A 22,800-nucleotide genomic window follows, 5' to 3' on the forward strand; every position below is an offset into this window, starting at 1 on the left:
ATTATGGGAACTGTAGTTTACGCCTCACCGAGGTACAGTTCCTAGCATAGAAAAAGCATTCTTCACATGTACGGCGTTTACGCGGCCAAATTTTATTTGCTATTTGGGTGGCTCGTTGTTGCTGCAAGAGGGTGTTTGAGGGGAAAGGGGTGGCACAGTGAGAGACAAGCATCTGATTACTCGGAAGTAAGCGCCACTGAGTTTAACAATCCCTAAGCCCAGGGTCGCAACTGGGCCTTTGCGTGTTAAGAGCAAAAGCAAACGAAAACGAACCCTTCACTTTCTATAGTGCAGCGCGATTCCGAATTCTATTTTTAATCATTCTGTTTTTCACGCTGGGCTGGCTTGTGCAATGCGGAGCGAGGTGTACAGGATTGCGTCCGAAACTGGGCATGACGGTGGTGAGGATATTTACACACACGTTTTAATATACAACTGACTTGTTCACGAATGCAAGCGAAAGCACGTGTCTGTGTCCTTGCAATAGATTCCCACAGTCCTAGAATGGCATAATTCATCAGCTTGCTTTGGTATTAAAAGCAGAGTTTATATGTACTAATATTACCTAATATTAATACTCTGTGTGTGTGTGTGTCATTAAAATAATGATGATGATGATTCAAGTGTGTATGCGTGGGGGTGGGGGGGGGGATCAAATCCTAGCCCCAGGATTAGCAAAAGCGGCGGATTGGGGAGGGGATCAATCAAAAGTATTACCCGGCCAACTGTTAGGAAGTTAAAATTGAGAATAATCCAACATGCTGCTTGGATCCTTTCTTCTTTCCTCTTTTGCTAAATGTATAGACATTTGTTTTGCTATATGGCATTACTGCGATTAGAAAAGCAGAAACACAGATACTTGGAGCGCCTTAAAGGATAATTGATTGATTAGGGCATCAAACTTTCGTCGGCTCAGACTGCAGTCCTTACCTGACCTACTTGGAAGGAAGTCCTACTGAATTCAGTGGCGCTTACTCCCAGGTCAGTGGGCTTGCAAGCTAAAGGAGTGCCTTCAGTCCACAGATCAACACAAACTACAAAAAGTGGTGACGGGAGGGGGTGTAATTATTAAGTAAACAGGAGTGTTATGCAGTCAGGAGATGCGAGGGGACCCCTGTCCCATTTGGAAGTTTCTCCTTTTTTCTTTTTGAAGCCTCAGTTCCATACTCTGCAAGTCCCAGCAGAGACAATCCAATAAAACTTGCTTCAAAATGCAAGAGAACATTATATTTCAAAGAGAAACAAGCGACATAAAAAATAAATTGAAACAGAGGGTTCAGTGCTGTTGGTTCATTTTCCAAGATGACTCTAGTAAAATCGAATATGTTCTGGAACATTGTTAAAAGGGGTAGGGGAGAGATTTTTGTCTTACGGGTTAATATTTGGGGGATGGGGAAGTAAGAGTGTAAATTAATCTTTTGTATTTCTGTGTTTTAGTGAAGCAACAAAGCTAAATCAGAGCAGGGACTTCGCTTGGGTTGTGGCAAATCCCCATTCCGACGTGCGTGAACACAAAGCTGCAGATGCGTGTATCTTTCCGTCTCAAAAGGATTATTCAATCGGAAGATTGGCAAAGGCATCTTAAAAGTAGCGCCTCCCCCCCCCCCGAAGTTGGCCGGCGGCATCTTCGGTTCAAAGTTTTGCAACTTGAGATTTATTTATATATCCCTTTGCAACAAATACGAGTCTTTAAAAAGCATCTTACAGCCACATTATGTACACCTAGCACCCCCTCCGCGAATAAAATAAATATATCAAGGCGGGGAAATCTAAATCCTAGCCTCAGATTGTCAAAGAAAAGTGGCTATATTTAAAATCATTATTAATAATAGTAACAATTTTTAAAATCAAGCCAGATCGTGTCACAATCCCACACAGGGCATTAAATAAAGAAAAGACCCTTTCAGCCCCTTAAAGGCAAATCGATGCCTTTTCTAGGATCGGCCTGAAAACGACTTACAGGACTCCGCGTTTACACGCGAAGCCTTCACGGCTTGCCGTCCTGACAGCACCGATTTGTTTCCAAGTTCAGTATTTGAAGCAAGAGTACAGCGGACTCAGGATCGGGGGCCCGGGACTTTCCCCGAGTAAACTAGTGTCCTAGGCTTTCCCCTTTTTTTAGGGGAGGGGAGTTGAACATTGCGCGGTGAAAGCGAAGTCGACTCACCTAGCAAGACTCCTAAAGTTGCGGGACCCGATCGCAGCGGGTGATCCTCCATTTTAATTCCGTCCAGCATCTTGGCGCAGTCAGTGGAGCCCCGGTTGAAACAGCTCTCCAGCGACTCGGGGCCCGTCGCTACGTCCATGGGGCGAAGGCTGGCTGCGGAGGCGAAGCGGGAGAAGGGGGAGGAGGCGGTTAGTGTCCGCTCCTGCCGGGATCAGGACCGCTGCGTCGCGGGGCAAAGGAGGCGAGCGCTGCCGAGACAAGCCGGGCGCCCATCGGCAGTCAGAGCATCGCGCCCCGACAGCAGAGAGGCAGGGTGGGTCACCTGTAGGCTAGGGGGCGCCTCCTGAGCCCTCTTCGGGCCGGAGGGGGCGGCGAGGCCCTCCCCGGAGCAAGGGGATCCCCGGCACGGCATGCAATCGCGGGCAGAAGCTCTCCCCCGGAGCGCTTCCACGCCACAGTGCCATGCAAGAGTCCCGAGCCAGGAGACGCTCCGTTTAGAAGCGGAGGAAAAAAACGGCGGCGGAGGAACACACCCACCCCGCCAGCCGCCTCACCACCGCCACCTCCTCCTCCCCCTCCCTTTTCCAAAAAGCGGGGGGGGGGACTTGCTGACATTTGAACTCCCAATTGGTGCTCCTAATATCCCTGCGCCGCGGTGAGGCGGTTTTCCTCGACGTCAAATAGTGCCGTCGCTTACTCGCGGGGGGGAAAGAGACGATTAAAATAAATAAAGGGGGGAGAGAGAAGAAAGTTAGATGGGAGGGAAAGAAAAGCAAGCCCCCCTCTTTCTTTTTTTCCGCTCCCATTCCACCCCGGATCATGATGGGAAAGGATTCCAGCCAGGTGTAGATTAGAAGCGGAGTTTGCCCAGGTAACCAGTTTGTAGTGAGAGGATAGAGAGGATGGAGGGGTCGGTAGGGAAGGGAGGGGGCTGCTGGCATCCTGGAACACTTAGTGTCAGTGAGTGGACGGGATGATGAAATAAAGGAAAGGAAATAAAGAAAATCAGGTGAGGGGACCTATTTACAGAAAAGTTGAAAAAAGAAACTGAGGAAGGGCTGGACATTGGGGGGCGGATTTGCCAATCGGCCGGTGGAAGGAATTCATGAGATCTAGGAACTTGCTGAACGGGGCTGATTGAATGGGGAGGAAAGCAAAGTTGCTGGCATGCCACCCATCTTAGGCAGAATGACCCTGCGCCCCAAATGCCTCCCACCCAGCCCCAACGGTGGAAGCCTGCAGAAGCCGGCGGGTCCCCTTCACGCCCGGCTGGGAGGTAGGTACCTCGGCGTCTTCTTGGGACCTTCCGGGGCTCGTTTGAGGTTTTTAAGTTCCAGGGTCCCCTTCTTCCGGGACGCTGCCACCTGCGTGCTATCCGAGGCTACGAGGTGGGGAGGGTGGGGGAGGAATGCTGTGGCTGGATTGGGTCCGGGAGTGTGGGAAGGGTAGGGGTAGTAGCTGGAGAGGCAGATCACAGGGAGAGGTGTCAAGCGTGCAAGCTGGCCGCCGCCTGTGCCACCAGGGCTGATCTTACTATGGCATGGCACCGGCGTTGGCAAGCGGGCGCAGGGGGCTGGATGCGGTTACATCCGCCCCGTCTCCTATCTCTCTCCCCCCCCCCCCCACTCTCCTCCTCCCTCCCATAGAAGCCCGTGTTCCTGACACCCACCAGGCTTTTCTGTTTTGTTGTCTGGGGCATAAAAGAAAGGGACGGCCGCGTTTGCACCTGGCGAGAGGCCCCGGGAGAAAGATAAGGAGCTGGTGGACAATACACACACACACAGAGAGAGAGAGAGAGAGAGAGAGAGACAGAGAGAGAGAGAGAGACAGAGAGAGAGAGAGAGACAGACAGACAGACAGACAGATGAAGTAATACATGCTTCTATTTCTCAGATCCCAAATAGCGGAGTCTGATCGTTCCCGGTATCCCAAAAGGAAGCTTGCGTCCTGTACAGCGCCATATATTTAAAGTACATTTGAAGCACATTTTCACCCTTGGCCCAAAGAACCCTGAGAACTGAGTTATTTAAGGGTTCTGGGAAGTGTTGGTCTGTAAAAGGTACAGTACCAGCATTCAGCGTGGGGGGATGAATTTAAACGCGCTTTAAATGTATGATGTGGACGCAGATATGATTCACCCGGTTGTGTTTGGAGAGGGAGGGGAGATAACCCTTTAGAATCTCACGCACAGTTCGGTTTTCTTCCATGATCTCTCTCTCAAAACAAACACACACAGGAGAGAGTGTCCGGCGAGCCTCTGTCCAGCGCGCCCAGAAAATTAAGCGCCTTTACGCACCCCCTCTATGAACTTGAATGCTGATGAAGAAGAGATGGGCGTGGAGGGGGGCTTCAGCTGCTGCCAGGGAGTCATATCTAGAAATGCCCCTCATCTCCCCCTCAATTTTGGGACCGCTTGCTGGCCTGTTTCCAAGTGGTTGTCAAACCTAGGCGCACAGCAGCGCTCTGATGGAAAAGGCGGGTTCTGCTCTGCCGCGTATAGTGGGGATAGGGGATACAGGCAAGTGTGATTTTATGGAGAGGGTCGAACTGGTGGGATTTCTTTTAGGGGATAAGCACGCTCTGAAACCCGCTTTGGGGCGCCCCCAGTTGGGCCTTTCCTTTGTGTCTACTTTTGCGCCCTGGCGCACGAGAGCGGAAACAGATGATGGTTCCATTGTATTGGGGACCCGGGCGGACAATTACGCACTGCCAGTAATCAAGGGTAGACCCCAGCCAGGAATATTTGAGAGAAACCTTCCGTTCTTAACATTTCCGCGGTCCTGGCGGTTTCCATTCCAATAAGGGAAAGAAAAGGAGAAATTGAGATTAATGAATGGATTGTGGGTGTGAGGCGGGATACAGAAATTACAAATGTCTTTAATTCCTCCGCCTTGTATTGACCCGCACGTTAAAGTGTGTGTGTGTGTTTGTACGTGTGGTGTTGCATCAATCCCGACAACGTAGGGGTAACCGTTTCATGTACTGGCCTCAGCAACAATAACTTGCACCTCAGCAAAAGGACGAGAATAGTTGTAAATATTAATCCAGTATCATTTGCCACTTTCTGGTGTCTGTGAGAGCATTATTTTCTCCTTACCCTATTCTGAAATATTTTCTCACAAATCAGGCTACCATGAGATGCAGCCAGTTGGTTGGTTTAAATACACACAAGCACACTCCACTTCTGGTGAACTTTTTTAAAAAAATAATGATTGTTTCAATTAACTCTCTGAAGATATGGGAAATTATTTTCCCACTGAGGTTTCTTAAAATGCACAATATTTCTTGGATTAGGATCAGGGGGCAAACTTATCAGGAAAAAAAATGATGGAATAAAAAAGAGGAATGAAAATGCATTGAAAGTTATTTGATAGTTATTTAAATTAAAGGGCTTTCTGCGCCTTCCTTTGAGTATATATTTTTTCCCTTCCGGTTTTGCCTAAATTGTATCACTGAAGGAAACTGTCCATGGATGTTAATCTCATTTTGGAAAGTTTTCTTTTTAGGTCATTTTCTTCCTTATTTTTTAAAAAGTTTATTTGATTGAATATATATATATATATATATTCGTCCTATCTTCTTCCACAGGCCTGTTTCTTTGTAGTCAGTGTGTACGTATGTGCGGAATGCTGTGATTATTTAATTTTGAGATCAAGCTAAAATAATAATAGGAATCAAGTGCTCTTTAGATTTCAGGAGGCGATTCCGCTCGAAATCCGACAGCAAACCCGGCTCGCTTTAATTAAAACTGATGTTTTCCCTGGAATAAAACCTCTCTCCCCGCCTCCCGCCGCTCCTCCCAATGCAAACAATTCCGGATTTAGACCCAATTATCTCGTGAAATTACGAAGAAAAAGTCCAGAATTAGAAGATCCGTGATGGTGAGTTTGCCAGACACGGAGGAGATTGTGCAGAGAACGAACAGCGGCTGGAGAAACCGCTGGAACGGCTATGAGGAGGAATATGCCACCTTCTTCCTCGCAGCCCAATTCCACAGACTGTGGGGAGTCCTAACCCACTCTCCGGAGAAACCTTTGCTCTTAGAAATACCTATTAGTCACCGTAGCAATTTTCTCCCTTTTTTTTTTTTAAAGTCTTCCAGTGACTACCAAAAGATCAGAGGTGCAGGGAGGAGGTGTGTATTGAGCGTGGGATGGCAGTGAGGGGAGGGGGACACCCGCCGCACCTAGAAACGGGCACTCAAAAAGCTGTAAAATTCATCATCTTTATCCGGACTTGGGCTTCAAAGGAGAGGATGCGCAGACGGGGAAAGAAGACGGTGCAGAACCCTTAAGAGTTGATGCGAAATTTAAGTGCAAAGCTATATTAGGATCCCAAGCTGCTGCTGCTGCTACTACTGTTACTACTACTATTATTAGGGTTAAAGGACTGTCGGAAAACAGAAGCCCCAATGCTCAAGCCTTTACTTGAAAATTAGTGTGATGGTGGCGATGATAATTCTTATTTATTATCGCCCTCATTGAATTTAGTGCCAGCACTCACTTTTTCAACCTTGCCTTGGAATGGAGAGAGCACCATCGAAAACCGCGCGCTCGCGCGTGTTCAAGGAAGATGTCAGAGGTGTTACTCGGAAGGAAGCCCCCGTTTCATTCGGAGACACCTAGGCTTAGAGGCAGTGTGTTGCGGAAAGGGTCAAGCAGAGCTTCGGCTCCTGTTTACTCGGAGAAGCCACTCTCTGAGATCAATAGGAGGTTGTTTCCAGATAAACAGCTAGGGGTGCCCCTTGGGTTGCTGAGGTTGAGATCCCCTGGGGTTTCCTTCTAGAAAGAGACAGCGGAACTTAAAGAAAGACAATTGCGATGCGATCCTGGGCACGTTTGAAGTCAAGGCTCCTGTAGGAAATAAAACTATGGAAGACAGGTCAGTGCGGTGAGGGGTTTTCGACTTGCCCCTATTCTCTGGTTTTATTCTGCAAGAGCAGGAGAAGAAGGGAAATTCCTACGTCCTCGAATCTTAATGGAAGCCATTTCATTTCTTCCTCGAAATTTAAGCGCCTCATCTGAGCGTGGTGGTGGTGGGGTATTTCTGCGCAGCACCTAGCTCACAACCAAGACGCGCCTCACTGCCGCATGTGAATGCTGGATAAATTGCCTCGCTTTCTCTACCGGCGTGTAGTTTAGAAACCCTTATTCCTGTTTCCCCTACATCCTTAAAAATAAATAAAATAAAACCAGGAACTCTGTAAAAGTCGTCATAGATTTAGAGGTAAGAGGCTAAAGGAAAAGACGGCGCGCAGGAGGGGGGGGGGAGGTACAGGGCCTGCCCGGTCCATCCATGAGGCAAGGAGAGGTGACCGCCTCAGGTGGCAGGATCCACAGAGGCAAGCGGATCCGACACCCAAGGAATACCACCTTCTTCTTTGGCGATCACTCGTAGCTGAGTAAGATTGTCTTCCATAAACACGGTTCGCAGGGGCAGCGACGGCTGCACGGCTCCCTCCACGCAGCCTCTCGGAGAATAGGAGGTGCCGCTGTTCACCTCCCACCCCTAGTGAGGAAATGGCGGGGGCTACCCTCTGGAGTCTCCTACGCTATCTGCACCCATCTGATGTGATTCAAAGCGAGCCCCTTTTCCCTCGCAACGATCTCTGTGGATAAGGTTTATTTGATCTGCACTCACCCCTTGTTCCCAGTTTAAATTTTCATACCCCTTGTTCCTGCTGCAGATCTTTATTTGCCCCTGAGAGGAGTGGCACCATTTTGTAGTTCGCCTCAGGTGCCAAAACGTCTTAGGCCTGGGGAGGTGAATGGCTTACTGTATATCTGATCCCTTGTGTAACACACAACTTTAGATCTGAAATCGTTTTCAATTCCTTGCTGCAGCCCATGCCTACACGCCGCGTTTAGATCAAAGCACTTATGAACCAGGACCCAGAGATTTACTTCCCAGTGAACATTCCTCAAGGCCAGGCCTAGACTCATGAAAACCTCATTACAATGTAACCACCGATCTCAACACCAACGATAGAAGCCAATTGCAGTCTACCCCCCAAAAAACCATCCAGTTTTGCAGGAAGTGCTGCCATATTGCCTGGCTGGAGCCTCCTCCCTCCACTTTGCAGTCTACCAATTCATGGTCTGGGGTTTAGGATCCCCATTCCTCAACAACTTCAACCCTAAAAAAAGGTCAACAGCTTCAATCCTAAAAAAACTCAACAACTCTGGGGTAAAATCATTAAAAAGCTCATCAAGTTCAGTCCTAGAAAAGGTCAACAACTTTGGTCGGTCCTTTGGTCTGCCCTCACGGCCCTTCACTTCATCATATCTGGCCCTCTTTGAAAAAAGTTTGGACACCACTGCCCTATGGTCATGGATAACTGGAAATGTGCTCCATCAAGGTCTGGAGGGCCACAGGTTCCCAATCCCTGATTTCCACTTTCCCCAAAGGAAAGAGAGAATGTTCCGAAGGAAACTTTCAAAACCTTTAACAATTCCACTCGTTTCTCCTTCCCACTCATTCACACACCTCAGCTTTTCTCTCTGCCCGATACCTGGATCCAATACTTTGACCCCTGGGAATAAAGTTATCCCATGTTCATAAGACTTCTGTGAAAGAGAGCATGGAATTGCAGCCTCAGTGAGCTCACCCAAAAGTAAATCTCTCCTGAGTTCATTGGAATTCCTTAGACTGCAACCTATTTCCCTGGACTATGTGCCATGAAACTCAGTGGGACTTACTTCTGAGTAGACAGACGTGCATAGGTTCACAGCCTTAATGTGCATTGCAACTACCACCATGACCTTGTGCGGGAAGGCAGGCGATTCATTTCTCCATGCAGTACATCACCCTGTACTATCACAGATGTTCAGTATTCATACACATTTTTGTAGATTCAGTACATTTAAAGCATCCCCCCAAAGAATCTGGGGGGGGGGTAGTTTTTTAAGGGTACGGGGAACTGTAACTCTATGAGGGGGCAAACTACAGTTCCCACGATTATTTGATGCAGTGCTTTAAATGTAGCCTAAAATGCCATTTTGCACCTCTCCTTTTTTCTTTTTCTTTTGCCGTGGCTAAATGATCACAGCAAGGCAGCTAGTAGATTTTAGGAGGTTCATTCAGGCCACGGAGAGGAGCGATTCTCTAATTAGGGCTTATTGTTAACATATTTCACACACCAAAGTTTTTTTGGGGGGAGGGGGATCTCTGGTGTCAGAGGTGGACAAGAAGACGTTTAATTTTATTTATCTACCCCATCTCTTCCAACCAAAAATTGCCAAGGGATTAAAAAACAACAACCGAAAATGAATAGAGTAATTTCCAAATCTGACAACCCTTCACCTACATTGCCTGTTATGGAGCTCAGAGTTTTATAGGGAGAGAGATGTAAAGATGCTGAATTTAGCAAAAGATTAACACCAAAGGCTTCTGATTCATCAACAGAATGAACAGTTATGTGTTTTATTTATCTGTTTCTTTCTTTTAAGTACCCTTTCCAAAAGCAACTTTCTAAACTAAATGGGTTTTGTGCCTGGAAGATGGCAGAGAAATCCGATTGTGCAACATGGCTGGATTTGAAAATCACACTTTGGATTATGCCCAAATGTGAACAGGCTCCCTAACATGTAGCCCGGAAAGGAAAGGAAAGGAAAGGAAAGGAAGAGGGAAAGAAAGGAAAGGACCCCCTTCCCTTGGAACTTTAACTCTCAGAGTCCAATTGAATTAATATTTTATTGTTTGGGGATGGGAGTTTTAAATTCCATACAAGATGGTTCCATTCAAAACTGGAGAGAATCTGGTTTACTCCTTCCCCATTCCCTAATTTATTACAATTTTACTTTCTGTTACAGTCTGGAGCTGTCTTTATCAGTTGCTTGATTTGGGGAGAGGCGTGTACCTTTTTCTAAATATAAAAATCTCCCATTTGTCACTATCTCCTTTAATCCGCAGCCAGCTCATTCCTGTGTACCTATTCAAACGCAGTTTTCACTAACTGGGTCGTACTTTGCAGCCTTTCAAGGTTGAAAGGGCTGCAGCTCAGTGAGACAGTTTGCTGCCTTGCATGCAGAAGACCCCTGGTTCAGTTCCTAGTGCCTCTAGGTAGGTATGGGAGAGACCTCTGAGTCTGAAACCCCATAGAACCAGCGGCAGTCAGTGTAGACAATACTAAGTGGACCCGACTCACTATAAGGCAGCTTTCTGTGTTCCACTGTGGAAAGGTGGGGTGGTGGTGAGAGGAAGATTTGCCATAGTATTTGGCAACAGTCCCCCCGTGCTTTAGCCCGGGGGGAACTTGCAGCCCCCTAGATGGTGTTGGACTCTTATCAGCCCCAGCTAGCACGGCCAATGACCAGGGATGATGAGATTTGTAGTCCAGCAGGGCCATAGATTCCCTGCCCTACTCTTTGTAGTTGCTAGCCTAGGCTGTCTGTGGAGATAAACAGTGACTGTAGGCCAACCTCAGCCGGTGAAGACTGCTTCAGAATCTTCCCTCACGCCCGAATAGATAACGGAGCCTCCCAGGGTCTGGCTATGCAGCTTTCCTTACTTAACGACCCCGCAGCCTAAAGCTGGCCTGCGTCCTAACAGTGGTTGACAAAAGGCTCGAGCTTCTGTGCCTTCTCCAACTATCGACAGCATTCGCGTTACTAAGCCTTGTGTGCACTCTGCCCTCTTCTGGTCAATGCGCCTCAATGCAGCCTTTCTGAGCTCCAATTTCTTCCCCCAAAGCAAGCTCGTCGCTGCCAGACTCTTGAAGCTCGGTTCAAGCTAAAGAGAGGAGGATATCTGGCTGAGCGGGGGGATCGTTCTCTGCCTGTACCTAGTGGCTAGAGCGCGGAACCAGCAAGGTTGGAATCTCTCTCATGATGAGCTTTTGTCAGTCACTCTCAACATAACCTACCTCACAGGGCTCTAAGGAGGACAAAATGGGTAGGAGAGAATGTGGACTTCAGCCTGAGCTCCTTGGAAGAAAGGCAGGGTTTTGTTTAAAAATGTAATAAATAAAATAACCCAATATCTCAAATTCAGATGCTGCAACTGGAGTTCTTAGTAGATAGGAACGGAGTGTGTGTGTAGGAGATAGGCAGATTAGCAACAACAACAACAACAACAAACACTGCAGATATATTTTTAAAAAATCATCTCAGTAATCCTTGCAGCAGCACAGTATTATTAATAGTGAAGATGGGAGTTTGAGGACTAGCGGCTTGCATAAGGGTCACCAAGTCCTGAGCCAGAGTTTTAATCGCATGATCACCCACTTTTAACAGCTCAGCCTCTTAACCGCTGGACTCCCCCCCCCCAACACCCAAGTCTTGCAAGCAAAAGTAGGGCCGCTTCCACCTCCCATTCCTCACCTTGCCAGATCCCTTTTCAAAGGAGTACAGCACCCCAGCCCCGCCGCTCTCTAAGTCCCTGGACCCTCTTGCCACCTAGAGGGGCACAGGAAGCTGGAAGCTGACCCTTGGTCCATCTAGCTCTCCAGGGTTTCAGTCTTTCCCAGTCCCATCAGGAGATTCCACTGAACCTGAGACCTACGTGCAAAGCACGTGCTCTGCCGCCGCTAAGTTCGTGTCCTTCCCTCGAACGCATATCCCGATGCGTTCAACAATTGGGATTGTTGAAGGATATGCAACAACAAATTAATCAATTTGGGCCGTGCAATGTGGACTAAACTCACTTATGCGGCTTCTCCAGGATTAGGAGCCCTGAAGCTTTAAGCTTCATTAGTTTCATATTAGATCCGGCCCTGAGCAGACGCACGTTCAAATATCTCTGGGGACTTCAAAAGCTGCCTTACTTCGGGCACAGAGGAAGCCGCCTTACACCTAGTCAAAGCCTTGGTCCAACTAGCTCAGTGTTTGTCTACACTGACTGGCAGAAGCTCTCCAGGGTTTCTGACATGGGTAAAGCCAAGGGGGGCGGAAATAGAAGAATAGAAAATGCTTAACTAACTGACCAATCACGTCGGTTCTGCACCCCCTAACAAAGTCCTATCCCTCCCCCCAAAAAACAAAAATATTGGCTACGCCCATGGTTTCTGACCAGGTGTCCCCCAACCATTCCAAAAGATGACTGGCTCCAGCCTGTGACCTTCAGCACGCAAGGCGGATGCTCTTCCACTGTGCTATTGGCCGGACTGGAACTGTTAATCTTGCACACTTTGGTATAAAAGTAACGTTGATTAGACTACGTTATGTGAAAACTTGAAACCACTGTGCTACTCACAATGTGCTGTAATCATTACAACTACTCTGATAAATACATAGCAATGAAAAATGATGGTGGTAAACTACTTAAGACAGTATCCCAGCCAAAATGAAGCAGTCTAGGCGGGTGTTCAAAGCTTTACCGCTGTGCGCGTTTACCTGTGAGCAAGTCCCCTTGAACGCAGTAGGGGGTTAAGTTCTGGGTAGACTTGTCTGGGTTTGTACCGCTATCTTCCCCCCTGAAATGAGTTTCCCTCCCTTCGGCTAGGATCGGGTCCCCATCTGACTTCAACTCGCCCTTCGTTTTTACCTTTTAAATCTTCCTGGAGCTTTTCTGGAGTGGGGATCCAGCACGCTGCTTAGTCGGCGGCAGACTGAGATAATCAAGAAATGCATTCGTCTTTAGCAGCAGTAGGCAGCCTAAGGCCCGTGGGCCGGATGCGGCCCAATCGCCCTCTCAACCCGGCCCACAGACGGTCTGGGAATCAGCATGTTTTTACATGAGTAGAATGTGTGCTTTTATTTAAAATGCATCTCTGGGTTATTTGTGGGCATAGGAATCCGTTCATTCCCCCCCCCCCAAAAAAATATAGTCCGGCCCACCACATGGTCTGAGGGATGGTGGACCCCACGGCTGAAAAAGGTTGCTGACCCCTGGTCTTTAGGATCCAGCAGGGCTCTTGGCTGGAGACCGCATTCCTTCTTCCAGGTTCTTTGTTTTCCCCACAATCGCTTGTCTAAAACAGGATAATATGCATTGTGTTATACAGCCCCAACATCTCTTATATCAGCTCTGGCGGGGCGTATATAATATAACATATCCCTGTGGAATTGCATTTATGTGCATCGCTGACATCTTTTCGGAATCATTTGGAGACTCGTTTGTTCCTCAAGGCTTTGGGGAGTTAACTGTTGTGGAACTCAATATTTAGCCCTTTTTGGTCTGCTATTGGATGTAAATTGGTGCCGCTTAACAATTCTTTCTTTAGATAATGTCGTTTTAAATGTTTCTACCAATGCTTTAAGTGGGTTGCATTTTATCTCTCTCAGTTTTGTTAACCGCCCTGGGCTCCTTCGGGAGGAAAGGCGGTGCAGAAATGAAGTGACGCTATTGCTTACTACTACTAAAAATAATGGGATTGTATCCATAAAAATTAATAAAAGAATAACTTTTAAAATTCTACTTAGAGTAGACCCATTTAAAATAATGGCCTTAAGTTAGTCATGCCTATTATTTCCAGTGGGTTCGCTCTGAGTAGGGCTAGCACTGGGAACAATCTGATGATGATATGACATGATATGATATGATATGATGCAGATCTAACAGGCCTTTATCTCCCATTATTTTCAAGGACGAGCAAAACACAAGAACCAAACATTTTTCGAGATCCATGGCAGCTAAAAGTGTTATAACTCTGACTTCTGTATTTCCTCTGTGTGTATCATATCTGGAAGATTTAGAGAAGTGTGTGATCATTTTCCCTTGTGCTGTTATACCCCACAGTGAGTGGGTGTTATTGTTTATCCTTTAAGGTGTGGGTGGATGAGTGGGTTATTGGTCTTTTAAAGGGGCGTGCAATGCGACTGAAATATTTAAAGTGTGAAGGGCACCTTTAAACAAAGATGACATGACACACAGCCCCCTTTTCCACTCCGTGTTAAAGGAGCGATGCCACCCTGGTCGGATTTGGACTGTAACCTCCTAGCGGCAGAGATCTGCCCTTATAAAAACAAAAAAAAAATCAACACCACCAGCAGCCATGTAAAAGTACATAACTTCCAGTGGCAGGTTGTTATATCTAACAACGCAGTCCTCACCAAGCTTACTCAGAGGCACTCTGATCGGATGGCCACGGTAAACTGATTAAACCTATTCGGTTCATCCATTTGAAACGCTCAATCGGTTAAAAATGTTGCTGTGTTCGTAAAACAACACGACAGTAAATCAGATCAAATGCTTAATTCCCAGCCCAGTTCAGCTTGTGACAGCGGAAACAAATAAAGTAAACAAGTTAGAAACGATATTGCAACAAATTCCAATCAAATATTGCAAGTCTAGCGTGTTACTATCATCCCAGCCATTATACGCATAAGTAAATTTCAAAGGAAAATACAGTCCTCCCAAATAAATGTACACAGGATCATATAGTCCAACGAGAAACGACTTTTTGTCTGTTTAGAAATCAGAAGGAGAGGCATTCAGACAAACGGTTTTTGTTTCCGCGAAGGCGCGCGGACACGGGTTTGAAATTCCACATGGCTTTGCCAAACACGCATAATAGGAGTCAACTCCTAGGGGCCGCGGGGGCTTCGGTCCCCACAATAAAATATTTGAGGGGTCCGGGCCCCCACAAAGTGGATGGGCATTCCCATGGTGTGTGTGCACTGTGTCATGTGATCGATTATGCGGGGCGGGGCTTACCTCCCCCCACCAATATTTTACAGTATTCCAGTTAGCACCCCTGCAAACTCGTATCAAAGGGGAGCGTGTATTTGCCCTCCAATCAGGAAAGGAGAAAGGCTCCCCAAGGATGTGCTGAACGTTTTCATCCGATTCCTCACAATACTGGCAAAGACTTCTCGGAAAGCTGTAATGTCCGAAGACCACGTAGCCATCAATTAGGAAGAAGTTTCCACCTAGCTCGGTGCTGTCAACACTGACTGGCAGCGGCTAGGGAATATTCTCAGCCCAACCTGGCGATGTCCCTGGGGACTGAACCTGGGACTTTCTGCGTGCAGGGAAAATGTTCTGCCGCTGAGCTACGGTTCTGTGCACTTCCTGGGAATACTTCCCTAGTATATTAAGAGAGGCACCCGCATAGCAAGGCCACCTTGATGCAAGCACGGACTTTTATATAATAGAATAAAAAAAAATTGGCGGGGGGGCATAACTTTGAGGAGGAGGGACGTTCGAGGGGATGGCAGGTTGAAAAATGCTTTGGGTCAGTTGGTTAATTTAGGCAGGATATAAAGACATTTTAAAATCCCGTTTCCTAATGGGGAAAATTTCAGCACCTGCTTATCTAGTTCTTGAAATCAAGCGGGGAGTGGGGGGCTGTTAGAAAGCCCGGATGTTTGCGGGGATCGCGGTCAGATAAGCCTGTAACCTTCTGGGCTCCATCCATCCGCCTTGCAAAGCTCCAAAACAATCATTTAAAATGAATTGAAGCAAGAATGATATCTAAATATCCCCGCTGAAATGGGCTGTGCTTCAAAAGTGCCTGATCGTGCGTGCCCCCTGAATATATTTTTTAACCATTTGTACTCCAGATATTGCTAAAAGTGGATTACAGAATATGGGCTGTTAACATGAATAGAGGACACTGTTAAATGTATGTGTCTTTCTTAAAAAGTTTGGCGCGTAAGTTTTCTTCCCCATTGAAATAGGCTGGAGGTAGAGCGCTCTTAATTGGTTCGATCAGGCCCTTGGGAGACGAATAATATTATATAAAATGTCAGAGATTTAAAGCTCAATCACCCATATCCTAACATAACCTTCAGAGAATATGTATATTTACAGACACAGAATGGGAATGATGGAGGTTAGTGATCAAGCAAAATATTTGATGTCCCCGTTAATTTCAAGGGGTGATTAATCAACAGGACTTTTCGGGTGCGATCTGAAACCTAGAGAGGAAGGTTTACTGGAGATAGTGAAAGTTACTCCTGAGTAACTAGGCATAAGATTGCGCTCTATAAAACACATTTATTGGGTTGGATTGAGTACAATAGTTTTCAAGTTTGTTTCGAAAAGGTTATACATACAGTTTATTTTGAACGGTACATAGCCCTTCACCCCTTCCCGATAAAATTTCTAACACCTGGTAACGGTCCGAAAAGAAGAAGAGGTATGAATCTAATGATTTCTTAAAACAAAATTTACATGATCACCCAAAATGTTCCCGCTCTAACCCAACACATTTTCTTCAAAATACAAAGCCAAACTACGAAATCAATTGAACAGATCTCATTCCTCGACTTTGAATTTTCACTTTAAAAACTGCAAAAGCAGCAACAGGAACCAGGAAGGAAACACGAGAGTTTCTCCTTTGAACGCGTGGAATCCCTTATTATTTCTCAAAAACATTTTAAGAGGCTTATATTTAAGGCTTGAATAAGTGCAGCTAAATATTTCCAAGACATCTGAAATAACGCAGTAAATTTGCATGAAAAATCAACCCCATTTTTTGAAGCAAGTTTGAAAAACCCTATACACCCAGTAATCTATAAGCCCCTTTCCTAATTTTGCAGCCTGTTTACTCTGACGCGACTTCCAACTGAATCACTATGGAATTTGCTTCCTTGTAAGTATGTTAAAGATTGCACCACCAGCATCTCCACCGTTATTACTACATCTGATCTGAAACATAGTTACACTCCGACCTCGAATCTCTCTAATTTTAAAGGGAAAGTCCCATTATATTCAAGGCAGCTTTAATTCAGAGTAAACGGGCGTGACCTGTTTTTACAATCATTTGAAACGCAAACTTTGTAAGATTAGTGATCCTAAAAACCAAACGAGAGAAACCCCATATAACTAAAAGAAAAATAAATTTCTGGTGGGTGGGTGGGACTGAAGCTGCCATCGTATACACACTTACCTAGGAGTAAATCCCATTGAATTGAGTGGGATTTGCTTCCGTGCAGGCATGCACAGGGTCACCAGCGTAGATGAAATTGGTCGCAGTGGGACTTACTTCTGAGTAAGTGTGTCTGGCGATGGTGCTGCAGTAACACGTGCTTTGCATTCCTGCTGTTGGCCTCAGACGTTACTCCAAACTCGCTGTTCAAAGAGGCCTGAAACGGAAACGCACAAAGCATGATGGTGGAGGCTTCTGATTGTAGTTTTAAAAGGCACTGGGGAGTTCTAGGACGTGGATCTGTCTCCAGCTTTCGAAAACAAACTGCTTATGCGGATTTATCTCTGAAGGTACCCAAGACCCCATTAACGCTTGACTGCCGCCCCAATTAAACGTTATATAGAACATGGCGTGTGATTACTATGCATCTACAACGAATCCCTGACCAGATGTTCAGTCTACAAAACTGAGGTTATGTGTAGATACACGTATTTACTAATTTAGGAACACAGGAAGCTGACTTTTACTGAGTAGAAGATTGGTCCATCCGGCACAGTACTGTCTACACTAGCTGGCAGCAGCTCTCCAGGGTTTCAGGAAGGGGACATGCCTAAGCTTACCTGGGGGTGCCAGGGATTGGACCAGGGACCTTCTGCATGAAAATCAGATGCCTCACCACTGAGCTAAGATCCACCCCCCCTCCATTTCCTCCATGGTTCAGCTTCTGTCTCCAGAATGCCTTTCTGCCCTAAAAATCGTTCAAAAAGTTGCATATTCCTCCTAGAACTAAATGTAACTTTTTCCAGCCCAGATACTTGTCTTAATCATTTATTTATTTAGCTTATGAAACTCAATAAGATGTATGCCACTGTGTTGTTGTTGTTGTTGTTGTTGTTGTATGTTTATATATTATTTATATTATTAGCAGGTCTTGCCTTGGTATTTTTTTTCTTATGGAATTCTAAAGCGTATGGTACTGAGGATATTATTATTATTATTATTATTATTATTATTATTATTATTACTTATTACAACCAAATCCTACACAAGGGAATGGGATATTATCCACTACCCAGACGAAGGGTTCTGTGTGAATTAAAGGCCTCCTACAGGAATTGCTTTGATCCCTGGAAAGTCTGGAGTGTTCATTCCCTGCCTCTTGGAGGCATAGCCAAACAATGCTTTGCTCAAAAGCCAAAACAGATTTTGTGGCACTATAAAGACCAACAAAGTTATTGTGACACAGGTATGGATTTAGTTACATTTTTGCTTTGGACACACCATACATTTTAAGAATGCCTCCCCCCACCCACACAGTCTCCTGGAAACCATAGTTTGTTAAGACTGCTGGGAATTGAAGCTTGGCGAAAGGTAAACTTTGGTTCCTAGGATTATTTCGGGGCAGAATGTGCATTAAATGCCTGGTGTGCATTCAGCCCACATCCTTAATGGTGTAGGAAATGAAGCTGACATACATAATCCTAATAAAAAAATCCTTCCAGTAGCACCTTTAAGACCAACTAAGTTAGTTCTTGGTATGAGCTTTCGTGTGCAAGCACACTTCTTCAGATACACATGTGTATCTGAAGATACACATCTGAAGATGTGTATCTGAAGAAGTGTGCTTGCACACGAAAGCTCATACCAAGAACTAACTTAGTTGGTCTTAAAGGTGCTACTGGAAGGATTTTTTTATTTTGACTATGGCAGACCAACACGGCTACCTATCTATACATAATCCTGTGTGCTGCAATCCTAACTCCACTCACTCAGGAGTAAGCCCTTTGAATTGAATAGGACTTACTTCTGAGTAGACCTGGTTCAGACTGCGCTGTTAAAATGTGTTTCAGTACAAGCCTATATGTGTGCATGAAATAAGCCCCATAGAGTTCAATGAGTTTTGCCCCCAGCTAAGTGTGCATAGGATTGCAACCTCAGCCTTTCATGCACCACAGGTCATTCACTCCTTGATTCGATGCAGAGTTCCGTAACATCTAGACTGTGCACATACCATATATTTAAAGCAAAACCCCTCAAAAAAAATAATAATCCTTGGGTTCTGAGAATTATAGCTCTGTGAAGGATAAACTACAATTCCCAGAATTCTAGGGTGTGTGGAGAATATGTTCTAAGTGCATGGTGTGCATGCTGCTTTACCCCCCAACTAAAGATGCCCAAAATTTCAGCCTAGCCTGTCGTTCCACATAGGCTCTTTTGGAACCCAAATCAAGGGCTGGGTGCTACTTGTTAAAAAAACAACTTCAGCATATATTTATATTCTTATGGCATTTATATACCAGGTGGAACTCACAAAGTGGTTTGAATAAGACTATGACAACAATAAGCATCACTTTTTAAAAAAGAAGTTACAGTAGAAAGGATAAGACCACTTGTTTGATAAGAAAAAGTTGTTCCTGCTTCTTCTCCATTCCCATGGGGATGGGGGAGACGGTCCTTCAGATGTGGTGGTGGTTGTGTGTGTGTGTGTGTGTGTGTGTTGCGGGGGTGGGGGCGGGGTGGGTTGAAGAGGCTGCTACAGAAGCTGAACGGTGACAGTTCCTCAAGCTCCTTTCTTCTGTTCAGGGGCAAAATGGTATTGCATTATTTTTTCTCCCCAGTCAGCATTCTTCTCAGTTAAAAATTAACTCTTTTAAGAATATACCTGCAGTTTGATTACCCGGCCTAGAATTAATGAGCCATTATAGGTGCTAATGGGCCCAGGTGAAGATCTGTGAAGGACTGGGTGCCTTTCCCCATGTGCTGGGGACTAGTGGGCCCCTGTCATGAGCTTCCCAGAATCGCTTATGTTCCCATAAGCTGAACAATGTTTGTGCTAATGATGACAACTGCAGCAGCCTGTGTTTCAGGAAAATCTGCCATGCATTGCTTCTGTAGTATGAATCATTAGGGATTCTGTGGGAGTGTGGCTTGCGCCAGTAATGTGCTTAAGATGAAAAGGAGGCTTTTAATGAAGACTTCTATGCCAAAAAACACGGAACCTGTGGTTCTCCAGATGTGGTTGGACTACAATTCTCATTGTCTCATGGCTAAACTATGGAACTTGCTCCCAGAGGAGGCAGTGGTGGCCACCAGCTTAGCTGGCTTTACAAAAAAGATGATACAAATTCATGGAGGACAAGGCTGTTAATGGCTACCCATGGTGGCTATGCTCTACCTCTGCTGCCAGAGGCATTATGCCTCTGGTTGCCAGTTGCAGGGAGCCACATGTGGTCAGAGTGCTATTGCACTTGTGTTTAGCTTGCAGGATTCCCACAGACCTCTGGTTGGCCACTGTAAGAATATGATGCTGGTCTAGATGCGTCAATGGCTTCATCCAGCAGGCTTTTCTCATGTTATTTTGTTTGTGCCCAGAGAGGGCATGCTGACTACATGGAGTCCAGCAACATTGGGAGGGCCACAGAGACCTCCCTGCTGTAGGTCAATGTTGCTTAATTCAATGGAACAGTCTACCTGAATATTACTTAGACAGCTGTGCCTGGTACTACCAACCTTTCTCACTGATTTGTTCACAGTGAAGCAAATCCTAAAGTTCTGGTCTTAAAAGTTAATTAGACAGCAGCGGTACCTATTTATCTACTCGCACTGGCGTGCTTTCAAACTGCTAGGTTGGCAGGAGCTGGGACAGAGCAATGGGAGCTCACTCCCTCGCTGGGATTTGAACCACCGACCTTCTGATCGGCAAGCCCAAGAGGCTCAGTGGTTTAAACCACAGCGCCACCTGCTGTGTTCTACTCACCACTGTCAGAGGCAATAATATCCCTGAATTCCTACTGCTGGGAATCACACAGGGAGGAGGAACTATATTTGCCCAGCCATTGTGAAAGCAATGATGTGCCCTGGATGTGTGCCCTAAATAGGTGAGCTGAAAGACCTTGTGTGCTGGATATGATGTGAAAGTTCCATCTCATCATCATTTTGCCAACAGGCCTGAAACAAAATGTTGCTGTGTGGAGGTACTCCATGATTTTGATTCTGGCCACTTCCTTCCATTCTATCTGTCCCCAGCAGTCAGGCAGCATTCCAAGGGTTCTCAGCATGCTCAATTTGAGGATTCTACCTGTCCCTAATGTGGGTTTCTCTCTCTCTCTCTCTCTCTCTCTCTCCCTCTGTGTGTGCACATGTGTGTGCTCACCATAGCTTTTTGTGCTTCTGCAAGCTTAAGGGAATATGGGAGGCACTCTCACAGCTTCCTATTAGAAGATTGACCTACAGAGGGTCCATAGGCAGGTGGTGGTGCATCTGCTTCAGATAGAAACATTCCATGTTCACCATCTTCTCAAGTTAAAATGATTTAGGTAGCACCCATTGCCTCATGGTTGTGTATCTGCTTTGCAAGTCCCATGTTCAGTCCCTAGCATCTCTCTCTCTCTCCAACCAGGTATCAGATGCTGGGGAAATCCAGCAGGCTCTGCCTGATAGGATTGCCAGCTTGGCCCTGCGATTGTGAGTGCCTGGGACCATGAGTGCCATGCAGCATGCATGGCCCTGGCACCAAAATGTGTGGGTGCCTGCCCACCCCCTTCATGGGGCACCCAGGGCCCCAGGGTGTTGGCACCTATGCTGCCTTAGAGCCTGGAAAGCTACCAACAACTCTAGCAGTCAGTATTGGGCAAGATGGACCATTGGCCCCAATGCATGGCAATTTCATATGAAGATGAATTTCAGTATTTCCTGGGAGATATTTATGTGTAGGGACAGGAAGGATTCTTTGACAAGTAGCACAAATTTCCCCTGCCGTAGGAATCCTTGGGTCTTTGAATAGAGGCACCACAGGCAGAAATCTAACAGGTGCTGTTTCCCCTGGAAGGAGATGGATTTATGAAGTTCTTATTTTCTTATGAGATGGTCCAATCCGAAGGTCCTATCAGTCATATTAGCACACAGGGGGGTGGGGGGACAGGGACGATGACCTCAGGCTTGAGCTGTCTCTTGCTTAGATGAATGGAGTATTTTGTGTATGTAGAAACTACTCTACTGTATAGAGGTAAAATTTACATCCTTTCCCCTACTCACTTTTGCCATCACTGGCATGATGTGGCCCACAGATGGTTGCAAAGAAGCAAGTGTGGCCCTCAGATTGAAAATGTTCACGTTCCAGAGGCACTGTAGCTCTGATCATCAGACGCTGAGAGAAGCAGCAAGATTTTCTCGTGTGGTTCCAGAGATTCCATTTTTTGGGTTGTTGTTGTGTTGTTGTTGTTTAGTCGTTTAGCCGTGTCCAACTCTTCGTGACCCCATGGACCAGAGCACGCCAGGCACTCCTGTCTTCCACTGCCTCCCGCAGTTTGGTCAGACTCATGTTTGTAGCTTCAAGAACACTGTACAACCATCTCATCCTCTGCCGTCCCCTTCTCCTTGTGCCCTCAATCTTTCCCAACATCAGGGTCTTTTTCAGGGAGTCTTCTCTTCTCATGAGGTGGCCAAAGTATTGGAGCCTCAGCTTCACGATCTGTCCTTCCAGTGAGCACTCAGGGCTAATTTCCTTAAGAATGGAGAGGTTTGATCTTCTTGCAGTCCATGGGACTCTCAAGAGTCTCCTCCAGCACCATAATTCAAAAGCATCAATTCTTTGGCGATCAGCCTTCTTTATGGTCCAGCTCTCTCATTTTTTGGGTAGCCACTGTCAAGTATCTGATGCTGGTGCTTGACAGATATTATGTTTGATTCAGGCAAAGCATTATTTTGGATTTAGTTTTTATGGGTAATTTAATTACTCTGATCTTTATCAATATGGTACAAGATGGCAGGTGTGTGTGTTGAATGCCATAAAAATATACTGATGTCTCCAATACTTGTCTGTGTTTAACAAATTGCTCATAGGAAGGGTGTGTGTGTGTGTGTGTCTGCATCAAATGCATGG

At 46.0% G+C, this 22,800-nt stretch overlaps 1 protein-coding gene and 1 long non-coding RNA gene across 3 annotated transcripts in view; one reads left to right on the forward strand and one right to left on the reverse strand.

Annotated features, from left to right (window-relative positions):
- Positions 1 to 2,645, reverse strand: part of LMX1B (LIM homeobox transcription factor 1 beta) — a 151,193-nt gene extending 148,548 nt beyond the window's left edge. Inside the window, exon 1 of one of the 2 annotated variants that reach the window (XM_080989654.1) lies at positions 2,168 to 2,645. In XM_080989654.1, the coding sequence (XP_080845780.1) occupies positions 2,168 to 2,306 (139 nt within the window). In that variant the 5' untranslated portion in view covers positions 2,307 to 2,645. The remainder of the gene's footprint in view (positions 1 to 2,167) is intronic. The other variant, XM_080989653.1, reaches the window with a different exon arrangement.
- A 406-nt stretch (positions 2,646 to 3,051) lies between these two features.
- The window catches only part of LOC308467929, a 34,842-nt gene continuing 15,093 nt past the window's right edge, over positions 3,052 to 22,800 (forward strand). The window contains exon 1 of the long non-coding RNA XR_013981371.1: positions 3,052 to 3,443. This is a non-coding gene — a long non-coding RNA (uncharacterized lncRNA). The remainder of the gene's footprint in view (positions 3,444 to 22,800) is intronic.

This window comes from Podarcis pityusensis (genome assembly GCF_964106645.2).
Source record: "Podarcis pityusensis genome assembly, chromosome: Z".
NCBI lineage: Eukaryota > Metazoa > Chordata > Lepidosauria > Squamata > Lacertidae > Podarcis > Podarcis pityusensis.